At 35.3% G+C, this 26,665-nt stretch overlaps 1 protein-coding gene across 2 annotated transcripts in view; it reads left to right on the top strand.

Moving 5' to 3' along the window:
• The window catches only part of LOC149800465 (filamin-A-like), a 101,139-nt gene that overhangs the window by 61,797 nt on the left and 12,677 nt on the right, over positions 1-26,665 (top strand). For both annotated transcript variants that reach the window (XM_089960091.1, XM_089960090.1), the window contains 8 exons: positions 7,768-7,947; positions 9,949-10,092; positions 12,955-13,080; positions 13,638-13,784; positions 14,513-14,617; positions 22,214-22,399; positions 22,698-22,802; positions 23,812-23,988. In XM_089960091.1, coding sequence (XP_089816217.1) covers positions 7,768-7,947; positions 9,949-10,092; positions 12,955-13,080; positions 13,638-13,784; positions 14,513-14,617; positions 22,214-22,399; positions 22,698-22,802; positions 23,812-23,988 — 1,170 coding nt within the window. The remainder of the gene's footprint in view (positions 1-7,767; positions 7,948-9,948; positions 10,093-12,954; positions 13,081-13,637; positions 13,785-14,512; positions 14,618-22,213; positions 22,400-22,697; positions 22,803-23,811; positions 23,989-26,665) is intronic.

Here is a 26,665-nt window from a genome sequence, read left to right as displayed (position 1 = left end):
GAACGGTTCATTTCATTATAAACTATGTCATCTGCGTCCAATGTTTGCAATGTCTGGTTTTAAAATTCCTAAACATATTTTGAACAAAGAAAAAGGAAGAACTCTTAAATACATGTGTTAAAGAGATGTAACTCTAAATTTGACGGAATTATTGAGATTATCAAAGACGGTGAATTACATCAAATCTTTTGCCTGAAAATATAAACTCCACCATGCAAAATCTTGCCTTGGATTCGCAACAAACATCTCTTTGCTTCGAAACGCCAACAAGATGAGTGTTTTGAAATTCTTGGCGACAGCCAGGTTAGACATTATAAATTGATGAACGAAATGAGTAAGTTTTGTACATTTTGAAAACCTTTGTGCCTTTTGTTTTTAAAATTGGTACGATGATACAAACAAAACGGAACGGTGTGCAAATCATTTAGCAAACAATTAGTTTAACTCATCATTGTTATCATTTTGATGTATAAGTTTATAAGTTTAACTGTTAGACATCACATACAGTTGTTCATAGTGCGATGAAAAATGAAAGAATATTACATGACATTGAAGTGTTGGATATTTACGGGTAGACTTTCATTATGTGCTTGAAGACATTTTATGACATTTTGTGTATGAGATATTATATGGAACAAACAAACACATACACACACACAATTAGGCACATTTTGATTTCATGCGTAACAGTTTAACAGTAAGGTCGCTTTTCATGTCGGAAAGCCCATTGGCCACTACATAGACTGACTAGACTGTATTGTTCGAAATATCAGTCTGATTTATGAGCATGTATAAAAGTCGATGACCCGCTTACGCTGCTATATCTGGCTAAAATTCAGTCTTAATTTCACAAAGGATCGATTGGAATGATGGAAAGGTATATGTCGCGCCGACCACTGCGATAGCTTGCTACAATGTAGCATTTTGTAGCACAGAAGATTGATTGACATGACAGAAAGGTACATAACACGCTGACCACTACTTTAGCTGGCTATATTGAAGTGTAAAGAAATAACAGTTAGGTCAATTAGCATGTTGAATAGGTATTAGACACGCTGACAATTGCTACGCTGGCTAGAATTTAGTGTTATGCAATGGTACGGTTGATTAGCATGCCATTAAGGTCTATGACTCACCGACATACCAAAAAGTCTTAGGACCCACTGACAACTGCTACGCTGGCTAGAATTTAGTGTTATGCAATGGTACGGTTGATTAGCATGCCATAAAGGTATTTGACTCACCGACATGCCAAAAAGTCTTATGACCCACTGACAACTGCTACGCTGGCTAGAATTTAGTGTTATGCAATGGTACGGTTGATTAGCATGCCATAAAGTTCTATGATTCACCGACATGCCAAAAGGTCTTATGTCCCTCTGACAACTGCTACGCTGGCTAGGTAATAGTGTTATTCAATAAGATTTAGGTGCAACCTAATAATAAGACAACATTAAGGTTGATCTGCATGCCAGAAAGGTCTATGTTCCGTGAGGATTGCTATATATTGCTGCCTAGATCGAAGATACGTATTTACCATCAAGTATCTGTCCCGTGACCATTGCTATCTATTACTGGCTAGATCGTAGATACGTATTTACCATCAGGTCTATGTCCCATGATAATTGCTATATATTGCTGGCTAGCTCGTAGATACGTATTTACCATCATGTCTCTGTCCCGTGACCATTGCTATATATTGCTGGCTAGATCGTATATACGTATTTACCATCAGGTCTATGTCCCATGACCATTACTATCGATTGCTGGCTAGCTCGTAGATACGTATTTACCATCAGGTAGAAAACAAGTCTCATGCTTGTCGGAGCAACTCATGACAAGAATGACTCTGATTAGTATATACAAATATAGCTTGTTATGAATCAAACAGTTTTCATCCAAAAACTGTCATTTTCCAAATATGATACGATATACTGTGATATCCGATAATTGTGTAATTTTCCCAAATTATGTGACATACTGTGAGATCAGATAATTGTGTCATTTTCCCTAAATAATATGACATTAATCACTGGACTCACAAGTATTTAGACAATTATGAAACTTTCGAACGATCATGATTTACACATGCGTTATTATGCTTGAAATGATAGGATATCAAACATAGAGGTCGTCATAATATGTATTCATCATGATGTATGTTACATAAGGGACACAGTGATTAAGAGGAAAGGCATTAGGTTCCTCATTATATAAATAAGAGCCTTTAGGGTCATTGGGATTAAGATATGAGCCATTAGGGTCATTAGGATTAAGATATGAGCCATTAGGGTCATTGGGATTAAGATATGAGCCATTAGGATTATTGGGATTAATATATGAGCCATTAGGGTCATTGGGATTAAGATATGAGTCATTAGGGTCATTGGGATTAAATAATGAGCCATTAGGGTCATTGCGATTAAGATATGAGCCATTAGGGTCACTGGGATTAAGATATGAGCCATTAGGGTCATTGCCATTAAGATATGAGCCTTTAGAGTAATTGGGATTGAGATACGAGCCTTTAAGGTCATTGGGATTAAGATATGAGCCATTAGGGTCATTGGGATTAAGATATGAGCCATTAGGGTCATTGGGATTAAGATATGAGTCATTAGGGTCATTGGGATTAAGATACGAGCCATTATGGTCAATGTGATTAAGATATGAGCCATTAGGGTCATTGGGATTAGGATAATAGTAAATTAGCTCAACAGGAGTATTAGGGTCAGCGTGATTTAAATATGCGACCTTAAGTTAATCATAATTAAAACCGAGTCATTAGGCTTATTATTTAAATATGAATTATTAATTTAAAAACGATTTATATAAGTCCTTAGGCTAATTTTTATATAAGTTTTATGGCTAAATGTTATATGAATCGCATGGCTAAATATTATATGAGTCGTATGACTAAATTTTATATGAGTCGTAAGGCTAAATTTTATATGAGTTGTATGGCTAAATTTTATATGCGTCGTAAGGCTAAATTTTATATGAGTCGTAAGACTAAATTTTAGATGCGTCGTAAGGCTAAATTTGATACGGGTCACTATGTTCACTTTGATATAAGTCATTAGGCTCTTTTGATACGAGTCATGAGACTCATGTTTGTGTGAGTCATATGCACATTCTGATATGAGTCTTCTGCCTATTTTTTCTCGTCACAGGGTTAAGTTGATTTAGCGATCATGCTAATTTTGATTTGAGTGTCTTTAGGCTAATTTGATTCGAGTCTTTAAGCTAATTTGATACAAGTTTTTGGTCTTATTTGATACGAGACTTTAGGATAATTTGATTTTGAGTCTTTAGGCTTATCATACTTTTGACACCCAAACCCACACCCACATAAACACACACCCACACCCACACAAACACACACCCACACAAACACACACTCACACCCACACAAACACACACCCACACCCACACCCACACAAACACACACCGACACAAACACACACACACAAACACACACCGACACAAACACACACACACACATATATATATATATATAGAGAGAGAGAGAGAGAGAGAGAGAGATAATCGCCTCCTACTATTTCTAACATTTTAAATTACTCCGAGCCTCCAGTCAGCATTACCGATGGTTTAGGTGTATGCAAAATATCTCGAGATGAAAGGTATAACGATTTAATAAAATATATCGAACGTACAAAACAATTTCATCGACAAATTTCTCTACCGCAATTTCTTTCGAACAAATACAAGCAATGGCATATTCACAGTTGCCAATTGCTATCATCTTATGAAGTTTAATGTCTTAAGTGAGAGTGTTTCCATTCGGTGTTGATTCTGTTACTTATCTGTCCGCCTCTTGTTTCTCTTTTGTTACTTCCGGTATCCTTGACTACGTGCTCTTCTGGCACTTCCGATCCATCCTCGTTCCGAATCTTCTTGTACTCTCTTTCACGCTTCCTTATGGTACTGCTCTTCCGCCCAAACTGCTTATGTCACATTAGACCTCCCACGTGTTCTCAACGTGTCTTCTGTCTCTCCGATTCTCGGATGTCGATTCTACACCCACCCGGAAAGCTTCGTGTGGAATTAGAAGTGACGTATAATCTCGTCCTCATGATTTAATATCAGGAGATTTAATTACTCTCTCACAGACTTTTCATCACAATAATGGCGAATAAATTATCATGTCAGCTCACAAACTTACATCTAATTATTCCATACACGCTTTGTTCTGTAATAACTGTGCTATAACAATAACAGTATTATCAGTGACTTCCGATACATGCAAACACATCCCTAATTGATACATGCAAACACATCCCTAATTGATAACTTATCGATGTAGTAAACTATCATCATCAACAACAATCATACGCATTTCCTACCCCACAAATTATGAAGACACGTACAAATATACAAATACCTGATTATATACCTGATTATAGATACACCAGTCCAACAACGACGAAGTCTGCATAATTCACAATCTATATAGTCATATGCTAATAAAGCAAGTACAAGTTCTAATACAATTCTCAAATAAAATCAGTCATGAATGGTAAATTACAAACTCCAACAATCTACTTACGTTGATCTTGCATGTTAATAACTCGCTATATGACTTTACGATATGATGATACTTCAGCTAAACATAGAAGATTCCATGTCTAATAAAATAAAATGTAGATAAATAACGTATCAGTTTTACAACACATAGTAATTAAAGTGAGACAAATTCGGGCAAAGGTAAGATACCTTAAGAATCCTTGTTTCACGATCCAAACTAGAATTCCTTCCCGCTTTTTAAAAAGTGACACCTTCGGCCCTCGAAGTACAGTCTAATGTCTCCTAACTTCTACATCATCCGCCACCAGCGGCGTCCAAAGATGTATTAACGGAAAAATGGACTTGGTCCGAACTAATTGCTTACTGACACTCGCCCTAGATTTGAATCTCTCGGTTTCTATTGGTCGAGGTATGGTCTCTTTGAAAACTGCTATGGGTTAATTTATGACTTACCTGTGAATCTTGGGTACCTGTGAATCTTGGGTTTCCGTTTACTAAAGCCCGAACCCGCTCCAAGCCGGTCGTGACATCACTGACTGAGTGCAAATCAAACAAATGAATCTATGCCTGGTGGTAGAATTCCTTTTCAATTTAACCTCAAACAGGTCGCTGCGTAATGTTGAAACAACGGACAGGCAGTTTCTTTATCAAGAATCGGTCTAAAGTCCTAATCTTACATAATACCTATTGACATTATTCCAGGTGTTCTTACTACGAATTAGCTATAAGAAAATATGTGTATACATGAAGCATGAAACAGCAGCAAATTTTCCCCACAACGATACGTATGTATATATATATATATATATATATATATATATATATATATATATATAATGAGTCATTAGGCGTATCATCGTTTTCAATGTCTATATAGGCATTTTACATCATTGCTGTCTACATATGCTGAATATGCGTGTCCTTGACTATTTATATAGTCGTAATGATAGCTTATACAGGAATTCACCAGACGAGTCTGAAAGAGATAAAGAAGAAAGAGCAACTTTTATTTATCTTTCTTAATGTGCACTGTACATTAATATATGTCAATAAATAAATATTAGACAGAGACAAGGAGGATCAGTTCCGAGAAACTAAATACGTTATTCCAACTTGTCCAAATAAAGTAGTTATTTTATTGTTTATAACATTTATAATAATATTATTTTGTTGTTGTTGCTGCTGCTGTTATTTTAATGTTATTGTTATTATTATTATTATTATTATTCGCTCTGCAATGAATTGGCGAGGGAAATAGTGTTTCTCCGTCCTTTGATCCCTTGTTGGATTCTCAATATTTAAGAACCACTCAATATCTCTGAGGTTTAAAGCGCTCTCCGTTACGGATCACTGCCATCTCACCTCTGTCTGCCTGGGTTCGAGTCTAGGATTCGATCAATGTGGGTATGTGAGAAAGATTGCCAGTAGCTTCTCGTGGGTCGGTGGTTCTTCCCGGGGTTTTCCCGGGTTCTTCCTCCACCATTAATACTGGCCGCCATACATAGCCTATCGTGTGCTGAAAAATGGCGATAAACCCAACAACAACAACAACAACAACAATATCTGTGAAAGTATTTGGCTGAGGATGCATCTTAACCAGAGTAACTCAAATTAGGTCACTGTGATAATATATTGAGTGACTTTTATATTTTCAATTCGTTGTTTCATCATTAGTATACTGATTTTGAGTTCATATATGATTAATAAAATGTAAACAAACAAAGTAATTAAACCATACATAACTCAGGCCAGTCTAACCGATTATTCACATTTGAGTGACATTTGCATTTCATTTCCCCTCTTGTTACGTGTTCAATATATTGGATCTTATTTCACCTAAACGCATAAAACACTATGTAACTGCATATAAGCTAAAGTAAATTAATTAAAACATAATATGAATTTTAGCAATTCGTCCGTTAGTACATCTTAAACCTCTTTGTATCTACACCTATGAGAAGACCACTCTGGTGGCCTCAGCGATTAGAGCGCCCGCCTCGGACTGGTCGGCCTGGTGTCACCTTAATGTGACTGGGTGGAACATAATGCTACTTGTCTGCAGCATGATGCCCCAGTGCTAAACATCACTATAAACTGTTATATTGCAAACATCGTAGCGATATAAATAAAATTGTGAAAGCTATGCTAAGAAACTAAATTACATACATACACACACAAAAAAAAACTTGTGAGAATTTGTATGTAGATGCATTTGTATCAGAGCAACGCAAACACACCCAACACACCAAACACAATGTCACTATAATTACGTATTTTGTATTCTGAGCTTTACTTTAGTTATACTATGAATATATCAGACCCATTTATGCCAATACTAATGGGCATGTGATTGCATCTCAACGTATTTAATTTAACCATATCCAAAATTAGGAACTATGATATAATGCTCACGACTGAGTGAATTTTGTATTATTAGCGATTCATTTATTACACCTCAATAGATATGTCATGATTGACATACATTGATGAAACTTCGAATGTGGATGCATCTCAATAGATATGATCACTATTGACATACACTGATGAAAATTCGAATGTCGATGTATCTTAACTAAGGTAACTCAAGCATGTCAAAACTAGGTCACTATGATTCAGTGACATTTACCTACACGTATAAAAATTGGGATGTGCATGTATCTCAAGAACAGTAAGTCAGACAATCCAAGAATAGGTCAATGTGAACTAATTTTCATGCTTGAGTGTTCCTGGTATTTTCCGCATTACTAATATGTATATTGTTGTCTAATCCAAATGCTCAGCTGTTGGATTTCCTGTTTACGTTCTTCTTGTTCTTCTTTTTTGTTTCTTCTTCTTCTTCTTCTTATTATTATTATTATTATTATTACTATTATTATTAGTATTAGTATTAGTATTATTATTATTATTTATATTGGAGGTAGTAGTAGTGGTTTTTGTTGTTGTTCTTGCTGCTGCTGTTATTATTGTTGTTGATGTTGTTACCGATAGTGTTAATTATCAGATACGAACTAACTTTTAAAATTTGTAATATAAAGTGAGAGAAATATCCATCAGTGTTACATGTAAATATCCGAGTGAAAATTGGAAATTCATATATCTCCAATTAAATGTGTGATGTAAAGTATTACCAATTCAATATTCTCAACTTCGTCTATATTTTTCCTTGACATAGGAATAATATTTATTGTATAATTTGTATTATGTCATTCGCCGTTCTAGCCAGCACGTCAATGGCGGGTGAAGGCGAACTCACGGCTGTTGTAACCCATAATGACAGTAGCATTCCAGTTGGTATTGAACAAAGCAAAGAAGATGCGAACACGTTTGAAATATCCTTTGTGCCAGAGGAGGCTGGAATTTCCACTGTTCAGGCCTTTTTCAACGGAGACGCAGTTCCAGGTATAACAGTCTCATTAGTGCATAAATTAACGTTGAAAATTCAAAATATTTAAGAACTGAACTCACCTCTAGCGGACCTCGTGAAGCTACGAAGCTCGATAATCGATTAAACCATGCATACATTTTACGTATAGTTACAAATATATTAAGGAATTTCAAGAAACAGAGAACAACCTTATTTTAACCGTTTCGTAGAACACAATGACACACATAAAACAGTAGTTTTTTCCTAGTACTTTAAACTAATCAATAAAAAAGGTTTGTGTCACATAATGCGGTTTTAATGAATCTATATGATTTGCACAAAGGCTATCTGCAAATGTGTAATTATTTCTAAATTACATTTTGCCAGTCAAGGTATCGATTTAAAGACCGATCGGAAACAGTTCAAGTCATTATTTATCTTTAATCTTAAAATATGTACGGCATGCATGTTCACGTAATAATCATTTCTTTCCAGATTATCGATGAACGTCAGTTTTTTCCGGGAAAATTAAAATGACTAGGAATGACACATACAGTGCTCCCTTATTATTATATGCTCATTTTTTTCTCCGTTAACTTTGCATTGTCAGAATCGTTCAGTATTTTACGATATTGAACTTGCGTGCAATTCACTTTATATTGTAAACAAACAGTGGACGCAGATGCCAGCACTTTTGATTTATTTTATTTGTCTATGGATGAAGTAAACCAGCTGAATGAACTAAATCAGACGTTTTGCGGACTGCCACATACCAGCTGCTTTGGCACATTCCGCGTTAACTTTTTTGATGCAATATTTAGGATTTAGGCAAGCTATAGACGCCAGACAGGGTCCTTACAAATAACATGCGAGTCACAAAGCATAAATTGTCTTCTTTAGCTGGTAATAAGAATGGCAAAAATATACTTACAGTTTAACATCCTGAATTTTCTCAAAATGTACTGTCTTAGTTCTGGAAATCCAAATTACATGAGCCGTGTCATGGGACCTCAAGCTTGATTACTCATTTCGAAATTGTACTGTAATTTCCACTATTCCACGTGCAATTCCATCCTCCTTACTGCACTCCAAATAAAAAAGCCATAAATTCCATAGCGTCTTTTTGATCATTGCAATTGAAAGTCTTCATAGTTTTCCCACATTACGATTTCAAGCATTCAATGGCAGAACAGAAAAACACTTGCAGATGTCAACAGTACGCTGCTCCGCCTCCGCTGAAGTCCGATGTACTTCATGTATAATTGGCACATAAATCCAGCCCATACTCACGAAATTTCGTAGAAATAACAAAACGTGCCAAACTCTATTCATTCCAGATCAAATGGGAAAGTTTTTGCAATGCGCATTCGTTCACAATATTAATCCAAATTTCAATTTTAAGTAGACCAAAATGCCGTTTTCTTTTGAAAGTTATGTTTAGCTCGCAACCAAGTACAAATTTATCTGGGCGGAGTTATGTGTTCATTAACATTGTTGTTGTTGTGTAATGAGGAATCTGCGCTTGTGTATTTAGTTCGGAATACGGCATACATTCAGTTATTTGTTTCGTGTAGTGTATTTGTATTGACATAATTAAGCCTTAGGTAGAATAAAAAATGAGCATATAATAATAAGGTTACTACATTTGTATGGGAAAATATGAACTCGTTTTGTCGGATAGATATATTGCACTCCCAAGGTCGTGCAGTATTTCATCCGAAAAACTCGTTCATATTTTCCCATACAGATGCAGTAACCTATAATTATAAAGCTGTTCATGGAGACATATAATATGTCATCTTATAATGAAACTATCTTATGATAAAGTACACGATCTATATTACTCTGCTGCTTTGTAGTGAAATGGGATTCGTCACAACATAATCGCGTTATAATGAATGGTTTTATAGTGGTCATTTTTGGTATGTTCGGATATTGCTACTTTTTCTATAAAAAAACAATGTTATTGTTATTCAGATTGCCGTTGACGGCAATGATAAATTTCAATAATCGATATATTTTCCGTTCTTTCCAAGGATCTCCAAAGTCCATGCCTGTTGCCGATCCGGGACTCATTAAGGTCAGTGGCGAGGGCATTGCGGGCGGAACCAAAGGAGATGAGTTAAAATTTACAGTATATGCTGAGGATGTAGGAGGAGCCATAGATGTAGATGTAATAGGTCAGTTAACAACAGTTTCCCCAACTGAATTTATATTTTCAACAGAGTTTTATTTAATACATTACTGATTAATCAGTACTCAGTGAACAAGTTAACACATATATTAAAAAAACAAAACAAATAATGATTCGCGGCATACAACAGTGCAAAATCCAATCAAAAGAACAGCTTACCCTTAGAAACAACTGCTGGTATAGCTAAAACAATTTGCTATAAGGACCCAAATGCTACAAGGATCCAACCAAATTACTACAAGGACCCAAATAAATTGCTACAAGGAACCAAACAACTTGCTACAAGGACCCAAATAAAATGCTACAAGGACCCATATAAAATGCCACATGGACCCAAATAGTGAAGGACCTGAAAGAAATACAGTTATTTCATTATATAAACTGGACTGTTTATTCATTTTCAAGTATGACACGTGTTTTGTTTTAGTTTATTTCTTATGAAACATCTCATAAAATAATCTTTTGAATAACGCTTTTTGTAAAGTCAGCTAAAGAAAAATGATAATCATATAAACTTGTATAATTTGCCAACGTATGACGTACAATACTGGCTATAAGTAATATATATGTTTATAACGTATGACATGCAAACATGACTATATGTAATACGATATTTGTGACGTATGGCATGCAATAATGGCTATATATAATACAATATTTGTGACGTATGGCGTGCAATAATGGCTATATGTAATATGATGTTTACGACGAATGGCATGCAATAATGACTATATGTAATACGATATTTGTTTTGTATGACATGCAATAATGGCTATTTATTATATGCCCATTTTTTCCCCGTTAACTTTACATTGTCAGAATCGTGACAATACACATATAGCATTCACGTGAATAAAGGAATTATTTTCGATTGTAATCAATGACGCAGAGGCCAGCACTTTTGATTTGTAAACAAATCATATACACTAGCGTAAGAGGCTCTTTACGTTGTGGTTGTTTAAATTTGTTTCTGAATGAACTAAAACATATTGTGTGGACTGCAAAAAAAAACAGCTGTTTTTGGCATTTTCCGCGTTGATAAAATGTTACGGATTTAGGCTAGCTACATTATATAAAAGACGGAAGATTAGGTCCTTACAAATAACATACAAGTGACAAGGCATATGCTCTCTTCTTTTTCTGGTGATAAGAATGGCAAAATAAAATATACTTACAGTTTTACATCCTGAATTTCCTCAAAATGTTTTTTCTTAATTCTGCAAATCCGAATTACATGAGCCATGTCATAGGTTTTCAATCTGGATTACACATTTTGAAATTTTGCTGTAATTTCGATAAGTGCAATTGCATCCTCCTTACTGTACTCAAAATGAAATAAACATTAAATTCCATAGCGTCTTTTTGATAATTGCAATTGAAAGATTTCATATTTTTCCACCGTTATGATTTCAAACATTCACTGACAGAAATAGAAACGCATTTGCAGACGTAAACACGCTTCTCCAGCGCCACTTCAATCCGATGTATTTCATGTATAATTTGCACAGCTGAATCCAGTCCAAAATCACAAACTTTCGTCGAATCGAAACAAAATACAAAATATATTCATTCTAGATCAAATGGAAAAGTTGTTGCAATGCGCATTCATTCACAATATGACTGCAAATTTTAATTTTAACCAGACACGCCATTTTCTTTCGAAAGTTATGTCGAGCGCGCGACTAAGTTCAGATGTATCTGGGCGGAGTTACGTACGCATTAATAATGATGTCATTGTGTAATGACAAATATGCGCTTGTGTATTTAGTTTGGAATACGGCATTCGTTCATTTACGTTGTTTCTTGTAGTGTATTTTGTTTATATAATTAAACCTTAGGTAGAATAAAAAATCAACATATAATAAAAAGGTTACTGCATTTGTATGGGACAATATGAACTCGTTTTGTCGGAAGGATATACTGCACTCACAAGTTCGTGCAGTATTCCATCCCAAAACTCGTTCATATTGTCCCATACAAATGCAGTAACCTATAAATGTAATGCGATCTTGTGACGTATCACGTGCAGTAATTACTATATGTAATGCGATATTTGTGACGTATGACGTGCAAAAATGGCTATATGGAATGTGATATTTATAACGTATGTCATGCAATAATGACAATATGTAATACAATGTTTATAACGTATGCCATGCGATAATGACTATTTTTGATACGATATTTGTGACGTATAACATTAATGGCTATATGTAATATGATATTTGTTACGTCTGACATGCAGTAATGGCTATATGTAATACGATATTTGTGATATATGGCGTGCAAAAAAATGGCTTTATGTAATACAATGTTTACAACGTATGTCATGCAAACATGATTATATGTAATGCAATATTTGTGACGTATTACATGCAGTAATGGCTATATGTAATGCGATATTTGTGACGTATGACATTCGATAATGGCTATATGTAATACAATGTTTATAACGTATGTCAGGCAATAATTGCAGCATGTAATACGATGTTTGTGACGTATGCAGTAATGGCGGCCATATGTAATACGATGTTTGTGACCTATGACACGCAATAATATATAGAACAGGATGATTGTGACGTATGACATGCAATAATGGCTATATTTAAAAATATGTTTGTCACTTATGACATGCAATAAGATACGTACTATGATGTTTGTTCCTATCTATAATTCGATTTAGATTTGTTTTATCTCGCATTTATTTAATGCCGTTTACCAAACCTGCTTATATGTGGCTTTTAAAAGTAGAAAAGCATTAGAAAATCAAATATATCAATATTGGATATAAAACAAGCAACTCTTTCAATTCCATTCGCTTTTTATTCCTCTCGTCGTTTTATTTTAGTTGAAGGGAAGCCAATCAATGTGATGAAATATATAATAGCTTCAGATCGTTACGAATACCGATACAGAGCTATTTCTGCAGGCACATACCTGGTACATGTGAAATGGAACGGACAAGACATCCCTGGTAAGTCTAAATACCTGGTACATGTCAAATGGAAAGGGAAAGACATACCTGGTAAGTCTAAATACATCGTACATAAAGGGAAAGACATCCCTGTTAAGTCTAAATACTTGGTACATGTCAAATGGAAAGGGAAAGACATTCCTGGTAAGTCTGCACCCTTATTATCGGTTTTGGGAGTTGTTTTCGTAACTAGTGCAAGTGTATTGGTAAATATGTTTGTGAATGAAAGGTCGGTTTTACTTCGTTTGACACGTGACAGATATTTGACTTTAAATGTACTCAACCATTTGAATCGCAGTTTCAGAATAGGTTTTTCGTATTCAACAAGCCTCATTTGTAGGTATTGTTTCTATAATTTAAATAACTAGCAATTGATATGTCAAAATAAATATCAGTCGTATATAGAAAGCTGTGTATTCAACAAAAGATGGAAAAAAGGGAAGTATATTAGCATCTTTCAATTGGAGTTGTGGGTAGTCAGCAAGATAGGAACCTGGTTACATTTACGGATTTCTGGAACTATGTATAAATTGTTTAAAATATTTTCTAATACCCAGAAAGCCCATTCAGACCAAAAATCACCGATCGGTCCAAGATCATACCACTGGATGACCTTACCGACCGGAAAGATGAAAACGGTTACTTGGTCTTGGACTGTGACAAGGAAACAGTATTACGTTACGACATCAGTCAAGCGGGGCCCGGTGAGTTTGACGTACAGCGGTTAAAATGTTGAATTTTTTTATATCTAATTTATATATTCAGTCCTCCTTTCTCTCTCTCTCTCTCTCTCTCTCTCTCTCTCTCTCTCTCTCTCTCTGCATATGCTAACAATAGTCCTTAAGAAGATGTCAATTATTTGTTGATTGAGCTAAGATTAATTAATACAAGTCTATTGATTTTTGTTTGATATTATCTACCATGTCACTATTTAATTTACGTGTTCCATCATCTCACTGCTTAATGTATATAATTTATACTAATTCATATAATCGTGTCAAGTTTGCTTGAAAAGCGTTCTGGTCAAACTTTTAATGTTAGCTTTCTTGTTTTCTTTTTTTTTTAAATTCTTATTCCGTTTTAAGCTAGTATCATCTTCATCATCATGATCATCACTTCTATCACCATCGTTATCGTTATCATTAACAGCAGTAGCAACAATAACAAAGTCATCATCTTCAGGGCCGGCGCTACCTTATAGGCAAACTAGGCAGCCACCTAGGGCGCTGATTTCAGGGGGCGCATATTTAAAAAAAAAAATATTGTTTATAAATTTTGAAATTGATATTTTCCGGGGGGGGGGGGGGGTGCAGAATCTAACTTTGCCTAGGGCGCCAGATAGTCTGGCCGGGTCTGGCGCCGGCCCTGATCATCTTTTCTTCATCATCATCATCATCTGGCCAAAAATTATTTTAAAGCATTTCTTTGGCAGGTAATTTTACAGCCGAGGTTTTATCCCCGAAAGGTCGCCTCCCAGTTGCTATCAAGAGACATAAGGAAGACATAGTTCACGTTGGTTTTATGGCCCGGCAAGAAGGTATTTAAATCGAGTAGAGGCCCAACATGGGGAATTGACTGCTTTTTTTTTCTTTCTTACTTTTGTAATTGATTTATAAATGAATACCCGATTTACACATTTCAGAAAGGTAATACAAAGACACTTGCGAAGAGATGCCCCCTCCCCTCCTTCTTCGCTTTGTTTAGACAAGACATGTCATTGCTCTGAGATCTATCGGCGACTTTGCCATCTTTTAAAACTCTTGTCAAAAGAGGTAGATACTGTTACGAGTCTATGCTCTTAAAATAAGTAATAGAAAAGAGTGAAAGACATCAAGCTTTGTAAAAGTTAACAAATAATCTTATTTTCTTAGAATACAAAGTGAAAATGAAAAGAAAAAAACTTACAGTATTACGATTTAAATCCCAAGCTAATCAAAGAATTGGGTCAGAAGCGAAACAAGTCCTAGCAATTTAAAGCCCTGAATAAAACTCAGTACTAGTCCCAAAGAGATCCAAAACTGAAGACGATGACGTGTCTGTTATGGAGTGCTGATGTGTCAACAGCCTTTTGTTAAATCACAATAATGTAAATCCAGGTTTGAATATATAATAAAATCCAGTGAATGTCTTTATCCAAGAAGTTTCTCAGAAAACGTTCGTATTTCTAGAGAAAATAATAACTTGAATTCAATAATTTGAAGAAAATAAAATTCAGCTCAAACTGGTCACACCATAATACAATTTGAATGTAATAGATTTTAAGGCACGAATGGTAAAATCCTCACAGTTACAATATATAGTTCTTTACTTGACATGAAGTCACAAGTAGCATTTTCTATATATAAAAAAAAAAAAAAATTAAACAACATTATCTAATAGAAGATAACCTTCTAGAATGATCTAATGAGCCTCGTTTACTTACAACACCATAATCTGTAAAATTCAATCAGGAAACTCCTAAACCCAAATCATATTTACATATTTACTTCTTCTAATTTACCTAAATAAAAATCCTGATATTAAGTTCATGCACATAGACAATAATTTAGCAATGTATTAGTTGTTTACATAAAATAAAATGTAAAAATTATAAAAAGAAGCCAATCAGGTCAAGCAGAAATTAACTCAATTTTGTACAATGTCACGTCCAGCATACAATGTTACATTAAAATATCATGTAATGATAATTAAAAAAAACTAACAAGCAAACAATTAAATTATTTGTACATAACAATACATATATAGGCAGATTTTTGCATTTGACCACGACACCAACGATTACATTACATTCGATAGGCACCATAGGCACTTTCGATCGAATTGCGCATACCACACGGTCGCAGTTTAAAACACGTATCGCATAATACCACTCGGCAGCGTGCTTCAACACTTCAGTTCTGGAAACTACTCGATTACACGCTTCGACATAGATCACACGGTGCAACACAGGAGCCATGCACACCACTCAGTCGCATGATACAACACTAGAGTGCCGCATACCACTTGATCAAATGTGGTGCCACTCGGTAGAGTGCAGCGTAGTGTGTACCGGCCCATTCGAACGCAACACAGCAATAACCATATATGTCCACTGAGAAAAGTGTTCAATGGTATTTATCCCATAGTTAATATACGCAAATAAAAGCAAATTACTGATTGCTCCCAGCACTTGAATTATTTGTACCTGATTCTGAATCACGTCACTTGTTATAGTTCTATCACAGCACTTTGAAATTTTGGAGAGGCCGGACGTCAAATGACGTGGTTATTTTGGGAGAGATAGTGCGTCAAATGACGTGGTTAATTTTGGAGAGACTGGACGTGAAATGACATAGTTGCGACTACTTTCTCTATGTAAATAATGAGCAAGAAAACTACTTATTCAATATTAATGACCCAACAACAGTTGTTACAAGTCTATGGTGTAAAACTAAGTAACAGAAAAGAGCGAAAACTAACAAGTTTTGTAAAATTTAAGAAATATTATTTGCCTGAACACAAAGTGAAAATTAAAAACAACTTAGAGTATTCTGAATTAATTCCTAAATAGACTTAAAGTTCTATCACAAGTCCAAATGTATGAAGTTCCTATTGAATTCCAGTAGTGTTCAAAATAAATTTCAATATTGAATGTGCTGATGTACCTGGATTCTCCAACGTGCCAATGTGCCAATGATCTGGATTGTGGTGATGTGCTAAGTGTCTTATGATGTATCTCAGTAATCCCAAGTGTCTTCATCTGAATTCACATTAACACCAAATTAATGCTTAGCACAAAGTCGGTATGGTTTTCCTACAGTATATGCAGTTTCATATTTTTTATGTCACAACGTATTATAAATCACTTTATGCGATTCCAATTGGTCCAAATAAACGCATGAACTTACTGTGCAGTGTTCACTTTACTGCGATCATGGGAAAACCTTTTTAACCCCGACTATTGTATTTTTTGTTTTCAATGAACATTTTCGGCGGCCCAATTTTCGACACGACTCACAAAGGGAAATTGAGTGAAATGGTATAGTATGTCTGAATATGGCCAATTTATCTCGACAGGGGTTATATCATATATACCAATATCATCATACAAATTGTGTGTGTGTGTGTGTGTGTGTGCGCGTGTGTGTGTGTGTGTGTGTGTGTGTGTGTGTGTGTGAGAGAGAGAGAGAGAGAGAGAGAGAGAGAGATTTGGAATTTTAACGTAGCTTTAACAATTGTGAGGCACTTTATAGTGATGTTCAGCACTGGGGCATACTGCCGCAGACATGTAGCATGATGTCCCGCCCAGTCACATTTTCCTGACACCAGGCCGATCAATCCTAACACTAACCTCTTAAAGCTGAGCGCCAAGCGAGGCAGCTGTTAGTACCATTTTTGTAAGTCGTTGGTATGACTCAGAAGGGGATCGAACCCACGATCTCCCGCATCCGAGGCGGACGCTCTAACCACTAGGCCAATGGAGCGGTCTCATACGAAATTGCGTACAACTCAAATACAAGAACGACAACAAGAAGTAAAACTACGGGTATGGCTCAGATGATAGCGGTTGTTTGGGGTGGACGGGGGGGGGGGAGGGGCGCGCTATATATCTGTAACATAGAACCTACCCTATAAAAAAGCGTAGTCTAAATTTTAATTACAGAAGTAAATACAACTCGCCACTGCTCACAGAAGAACGTTGACATAAACCTGTCTCGCAAATGACCGAACTTTATCCAACCATAGCATATTTACTAATACACAATAAAAGAACCAGGATGTAGGCCAGTTTACTTTATAACATTTCAAGTTGTCAAAGAGTTTTTTAAGAATTGCAAGTGGAAACTGATGTTCTAGAAATTAAAATACACATGTTTACCTCAAATGATAACAATATGATAATGTCATCTATTATCTTTAAGAATTATTAGCTATGTATTATGTTGTTTACAAAATGTATTTGCTGATCAGGTACACAATGAATTGGATTTTGGACAGGATAAAGTACAAAACACAGATGTATATAAGTCCTGTTAAAGTAGATTTTAATGTCAACTGCAAATATATGAGCGTTTTGAAAATCTTTAATGACTGAAATACCAATATAATCTCAAAATATGTCATGCTCAGATCATCAACATCCACTGACAAAGTCGTCTAATCAACATCCACTGACAAAGTCGTCTAATCATCATCCACTGACAAAGTCCTCTAATCGACATCCACTGACAAACGTCACCTAATCAACATCCACTGAACAACGTCCTCTAATCAACATTTAATTACATCCCCTGACCAATATCCTCTGATCAACATCTAGTTACATCCACTAACCAATATACTCTGATCAACATCCAATTACATCCCCTGACCAATATACTCTGATCATCATCCAATTACATCCCCTGACCAATATCCTCTGATCAGCATCCAATTACATACACTGACCAATATCTTCTGATCAACATCCATTTACATCCACTGACCAATATCCTCTGATCAACATCTAGTTACATCCACTGACCAATATACTCTGATCATCATCCAATTACATCCACTGACTAAGGTCCTTTGATCAACATCCAATTACATCCCCTGACCAATATTCTCTGATCAACATCTAGTTATATCCACTGACCAGTATACTCTGATCATCATCCAATTACATCCACTGACTAAGGTCCTTTGATCAACATCCAATTACATCCACTGACCAATATGCTCTGATTAATATCAAATTACATCCCCTGACCAAGTTCATCCAATCAACCTCCAGTTACATCCACTGACCAATATTTTCTGATCAACATCCATGTCGCAGAATAGAAACCGAGTGGGGTTTTTGGACTAAATGAATAAGACAAACACAATGTGTGGAAGATGGAAATTTATTAAATGAATTAATAAAGAAAAATATATGATGTAAAACTACAATGATTCTTTCACGCTCTCAACATACGATTGACTTAAATCACTCTACACAACATTCTCACATTGAAAATAAACCAAAAATATGAAATCAATATGAAGTACAGATCCAAGAAACCTCATGGACTGCAGATACGCTTCAAACAGTATTCTACACTACAAGAGATTCACATAATCTTAAATATGAATTCCGATTAAGATTCAAAATAATCTTATGAACACAATTAAGAGTCAAAATAATCGTATGAATACAACTAAGATTCAAAATAATCTTATTAACACAACTAAGATTCAAAATAATCTTATAAGATTATTATCGTATGAATACAACTAAGATTCAAAATAATCTTATCAACACAACTAAGATTCAAAATAATCTTATGAACACAACTAAGATTCAAAATATTCTTATGAACATAAAAATGCAATTGGAACAATAATTTAACCAAACGTATGCTTCTAGACCCCTTGTACAGTCGCATGATTCCTTGGGTTGGCCCACACTCTTATCGGCCGCTCGCACCCTTTATGGATCTACAACATGTACAGTCATACGTATACACACGTACAGACAGCATACAGCCCCCTTTCGAATTTGCTACGTCTACGTCCTTGGCACAGACATACGTACATACATACATACGTATCGACAGCACGCATCCTTAAATACTCTGGAAACTCCAGACAGCTCTAAACAGCTTCAGATAGCTCTAGACATCTTTAGTAAACTATAGTCAGCCCTAGTCTTAGTAACAATCACAACCACAGTGACAGTCACAATCACAGAGACAGTCACATTCAGCTACAATAAAACCAAACTGGTCATAATAATAGTTTCTGTAAAATATCTAGATATAAGGTAATACATTAACTCTAATAGTGACTTGTAATTCAAAGTTCAAATCTGAGTTGTAATAAATGCATTATTACGCGACAAGACATTACAAACCGAATAAGCTTCGCATATCAAATGAAAAGTAAACACTTACCCCTATGGCTGGAGAACAATGGAGAGCGTACAATCCTTGAGGTGATCCAAAACGACCAGTGTCGATTTAGAAATCGATCTTACTTAAATCCATAGGAGAGTGACCAAAAGTCAGGGTAAAATACCCGTGCATATCATGTTATTAATGTCCCTTCGTCGCAAGTAATTTCCGGCGAGGTACATGTTAATACAGTCGCTTACCTGGAAAAACACTTATTCACCCATGATAACGTTGTACGCATGTACAACGATAAATAGTCAAATAGCTCTAAGGCAAAACCAAGTTATTTTTTGGCCTAATTCTGTGACAATCCATTTACATCCACTGACCAATATCATCGAATTAATATTCAATTACATCCCTTGACCAAGGTAATTTGATCAACATTCAATTACATCCACTGACCAATATCCTCTTATCAACATCGAATTACATCTCTGACCAGGTTCCTCCAATCAACATCCAATTACATCCCTGACCAGGGTCCTCCAATCAACATCCAATTACATCCACTGACCAATATCCTCTAATTAATATCCATTTGCATCCCTTGCCCAACGTCATCCAATCAACATCCAGTTACATACCTGACCAAGGTCCACCAATCAACATCCAATTATATCCCCCTGACCAAGGTCATCCAATCAACAACCAATTACATCCCTGACCGCGGTCCTCCAATCAACATCCAATTACATCCTCTGACCAAGGTCCTCCAATCAACATCCAATTATATCCAGTGACCAATATCCTCGAATTAATATCCATTTACATCCCCTGACCAATGTCCTCCAATCAACATCCAATTACATCCCTGACCCGGGTCCTCCAATCAACATCCAATTACATCCACTGACCAAGGTCCTCCAATCAACATCCAATTATATCCACTGATCAATATCCTCGAATTAATATCCAGTTATAACCCCTGACCAATGTCCTCCAATCAACATCCAATTACATCCACTGACCAAGGTCCTCCAATCAACATCCAATTACATCCCAGGACCGGGGTCCTCCAATCAACATCCAATTATATCCACTGATCAATATCCTCGAATTAATATCCAATTACATCCCCTGACCAAGGTCCTCCAATCAACATCCAATTACATCCACTGACCAAGGTCCTCCAATCAACATCCAATTATATCCACTGATCAATATCCTCGAATTAATATCCAGTTATAACCCCTGACCAATGTCTTCCAATCAACATCCAATTACATCCACTGACCAAGGTCCTCCAATCAACATCCAATTACATCCCAGGACCAGGGTCCTCCAATCAACATCCAATTATATCCACTGACCAATATCCTCGAATTAATATCCAATTACATCCCCTGACCAAGGTCCTCCAATCAACATCCAATTACATCCACTGACCAATATCCTCTGATTAATATCCAATTGCATCCATTGACCAGGGTCCTCCAATCAACATCCAATTACATCCCCAGACCAAGGTCCTCCAATCAACATCCAGTTATATCCCCTGACCAAGGTCCTCTGTTTAACATCAAATTACATCCCCTGACAAAGAAATTCTGACAAACGTCTACTGATCAGTAATGTCTGACAATGATGACACTTTTTGTGTTTATTTTGTAAGAGGAGACCGTGGTTTTTAACAAATACAAATCTGATGATATTTCAAATATCAATTCATATATAATTTGCATGGCCAACTATGGTACTTTTCCAATATTTTTTTCCTGAGGTCCCTAAATTAGGGATCGATAATCAAAAAAAAAAAACGGTAGCAAAAGAAAATGCACATCAGTTCATTATTTGTGTGATTTTTTGTTTATTTGTATCCTTTGTTCTGTATAAGAATCAATTTTAGATAAAGTTCATGCTCGAGCATTTTACAGTCTGTTATCATTAAGGGTCCTTGAATCCAGAATAAAATTACTTTATCAAATAGAACGGTTTAATTACCAGTTATGACACACTTATCTAATGAGAAAATACACTTATCTAACGGGGAAATACACTTACCTAATTGGAAGTACACTTATAAAATGGGGAAATACACTTGTCTAATGGGATAAATATACTTATCCAATGGGGAAATACTCTTATCTAATGGGAATAATACACTTATATTATGGGGAAATACACTTATTTAATAGGAAAAATACACGTATCTAATTGGAAAATACACCTATCTAATGGGAATAAATGCAATGGGCACAACATTATATGTCAGATACCTTTAAATTTCCACACAGGTAATCATTACATTCATCTGTTTTGGTCCGATGTACCCCTGGATATGTCACCGATCCTGGCATGCTGCTCTGGTCCTGTGCTACCAGTGGACCACAGAAAGGTGGTAGTTACGGGACAAGGCTGTGAAACGGCGCGAGCGATGGTTCCGGCAGAATTCCTGATTGACGGCAAAAAAGCAGGACCAGGTACACATTTCAAATAGAGGCCAAATTTAACGGAAGTGATTTCAGTGATGCATTCAATATAAAAACAAAAATCTTATAAATATATCAAATGCATTGGCAAATTCTAAAATAAGTAAATACGAAATGGTTGAGTTCAGGGTGCGCTTGTAATAACGAAATCGTATATATCTAAAGAAATTTGAGTTAACGATACCCTCGTAATAGCGTAACAACACAGGAAAATGGACTTTAATTTATGATTTATTAACCGACATGGTGAAAAATGTAATGGTTATTTTTGTTCTATATCGTCATCTAGGTATTCCACGAGCACAAATTTATGGAGTGAAAGCTAACGTGGACATAGAAATGAGAGCTTTGAAGCATGACCGCTACATGTGTAAATATACAGCACCAACCCCCGGTATGTCTGTCACACACACACACACACACACACACACACACACACACACACACATTACTTTTCTAAGTACACATTTGGTACATATTTGAGCAACTGGAAAAGTACCATATATAACACAATTACACAGCTATGTATGTGTGTGTATGTTTCTGTGTGTCAATATATATATATATATATATATATATGTGTGTGTGTGTGTGTGTGTGTGTGTGTGTGTATATAACACGACATATCAATTTTAAGAAACATACATACATACATACATACATGCATGCATGCATACATACATATATACATAAATACATATTACATGCATACATACATACATACATACATACATACATACATACATATATACATACAAACATACACACACACATACATACATACATACATACATACATACATACTTACATACATACATGCATACATATATACATGCATGCATACATACATGCACACACACATACATACATACATACATCCACACACATACACACATCCACACACATACATGCATACACACATACATGCATACATACATACATACATACATACATATATACATGCATGCATACATGGGGACCCGCGTGGCCGAGTGGTCTAAAGCGGTCACCGTTACGGATCACTGCCATCTCACCGCTGTCTGCGTGAGTTCGAGTCTCAGGCCCAGCTAACGTTGGTACGTGAGAAAGCCTGCCAGTAGCTTCTCGTGGGTCGGTGGTTCTTCCCGGGGTTTTCCAGGGTTCTTCCTCCACCATTTATACTGGCCGCCATGTATAGCCTATCTTGTGCTGAAAAATTGTCGTTAAGCCCTACAACAACATACATACATACATACATACATACATACATAGAGGCAGTAGCAAAGGCATACGTAAATAAGAAAATCTTCTGTATAAGTACTTAAATATACAAAAAGGACTAATTTCCTTTCGTGATAGGAAACAGTATGATATGTGTAGAATGTTTGCTATCATTTTATTCTTTAATATTAATACATTTACAGGAGGCTATCTGTTGTATGTATTTTGGTCGGATGAGACGGTGCCAGGAACTCCGTTTAAGGTGTCCGTATTACCTAAAGGTCGTAGTAACAAGGTGATCGTCACCGGAAGTGGATTAAAAGGCGGATATTTGGGACAGGAGTTGTGTGTCAACGTTGATAGCAGGGAAGCAGGAAATGGTATCAATAAGCATAAATAAAATTTATTTAATGTGTGTAGTAAGTCATATATAATTGTATTAAAAATCCAACAGTAAATCATATAAAATTGTATTAATGCCACAACATATATACTTGTAATAATGACCCAGCATATATACTTGTATTAATGACACAACATATATACTTGTAATAATGACCCAGCTCATATACTTGTATTAATGACACAACATATATACTTGTAATAATGACACAGCATATATACTTGTATTAATGACACAGCATATATACTTGTAATAATGACACAGCATATATACTTGTATTAATGACACAGCATATATACTTGTAATAATGACCCAGCATATATACTTGCAATAATGACACAGCATATATATTTATATCAATGCCCCAGCAATATGTTTAGTATTTATTCATACAATATTTCTGGACCGATCCGGTGGCCTAGTGGTTACAGTGTGGCCCCGGATGCGGGAAGTCGTGGGTTCGAACCACGGCCGAGTCATGCCAAAGACTTCTAAAATTGGTACTAACAACTGCCTCGTTAGGCGCTCAGGATATCCTGGTGTCAGGATAATGTGACTGGGTGGGATATCATGCTACGTGTCTGCAGCATGATGTCCCAGTGTTAGACATCAATTTAAACTGTCACACTGCAGACATCGTAGCGATATGACTGGAAAATTGTTAATGCTACATTAAAAATATAAATCATACACACACATACAGTAATTATGCTTAGACGAGGAACTGGAGAAATGAAGTGTTAAGGAGCAAAGACGCAATATTCTAATGACATGATTTTAGTTAATATAGACTCGATATCCAAATGACATTATGTAAATTAATAGACTCGATATTGAAAGGAGATGTTGTTAGTTAATATAGTCGTTCTATGGCTATCATAACTTTGTACACGGATTGGCACAAATTTCTAACCGAATTAAAAAGCCTTGTTATTCCTTGTAATCATCATGATGTAGGCAGTTTAATGAATTTAAATTGAAAATGAAATAAGTTAATAAATGACTTAATCACACAGAAAAGTAATCCCCAAAAGGTATATATATATATATATATATATATATATATATATATATATATATATATATATATATATATATTTATATATATATTTATATATATATATATATATATATATATATATATATATATATATATATATATATATCACTGTCCGGTCTTACACAATGTAAGATTACCATAACCTTATGTAAACTTCATTATACAATTTATTTTCCATGAATAAAAAATTGAAAATTTTAAATACTTTTCTCGGCATTTTGAATTAAATTCCAAATTATCCTAAACGCTTTATCAAAGGTAAGAAAAGAGTATAGGATATTCTGTACGAATTCTGAATGAATTATGTTAGTCATGAATGACTTGATTTCGCCACAGTGATACAATCCAGAATATTTTTGAACGAATTCTCAATGATCCCAAAGTAATGTTTTAGTCCAAAAAGTCAATAAACACTTTGTAAATGAATAATTTGAATACGTAAATCGTGTCAAATTTAATCTGGACACAGCTATAAATGACACGTGCAGAGACACGTGGAATACACTAGATGTCCTACATTGGCTCCGCGGCAAACATGGGATAACAACGCCCCAGTAGATTCACGTGACCATTTCCTGCTTTTAGTGAAATATATGACTCCACTTAACCTTTTGTTTGTCTGGGGTCGGTGGGGTGGAGTAGGTTTATTTGATGGTTTTCTGTTGTTTTTCATTTTTTGTTTTGTGGTCTACTGGTCAATGCAAGGCACGCCATCAACACTTATTCTTTTTTGTTTTGCTAGGGCAATGTATTATTTATTTAGTGACCATTTGTATTTTCAATGCAATTCCCATAATAAACATCTGCCAAAATCTTTGTTAATACAATCGTTCCCAATTAACTTTCAGATTGTTGTGCATTGTATGGATTGTTTTTAAAGATTTGAACTTTCTTCAGTATGATGCAATTGCTTGTAAAGTAATATTTTAAAGAAAACATTTGATTTAAAAATGTTAAGCGGCCTTGGCAAAATAGCAAACACGTGTATTATAAAGCATGGTGTAAACTGCGTTCACCTCTTACAGCAACGGTGTGGTTCATAAGGCATTTTAAATATATCTATTACAACACCTTTGGATGTGCCATATGTTATCTCAAAATCTTGAATACAGTCACACAAAGGTGTATGTGTTTCAATACAAATTACCCTGGCATAAATCTCTTAATGAACACGAGTTTACATTATTCCAGCGTTATTATGTACACCAGTATCCATTTTACATTATCCCAATGTTATTATGTACACCAGTGTCCATTTTACATTATTCCAATGTTATTATTTACACCAGTATCCAATTTACATTATTCCAATGTTATTATATATACCAGTATCCAATTTACATTATTCCAACGATATTATGTACACCAGTATCCAATGTACAGTATTCCAACATTATTATTTACACCAGTATCCAATTTACATTCCAATTTACATTATTCCGAAGATATTATATACACCAGTATCCAATTTACAATATTCCAACGATATTATGTACACCAGTATCGAATGTACATTATTCCAACTTTATTATTTACACCAGTATCCATTTTACATTATTCCAACTTTAATATGTACACCAGTATCCAATTTGCA

Source organism: Sinohyriopsis cumingii, chromosome 5, assembly GCF_028554795.1.
Source record: "Sinohyriopsis cumingii isolate HCF-2022 chromosome 5, ASM2855479v2, whole genome shotgun sequence".
NCBI lineage: Eukaryota > Metazoa > Mollusca > Bivalvia > Unionida > Unionidae > Sinohyriopsis > Sinohyriopsis cumingii.
This window is presented reverse-complemented; position numbering and strand designations above follow the sequence as displayed.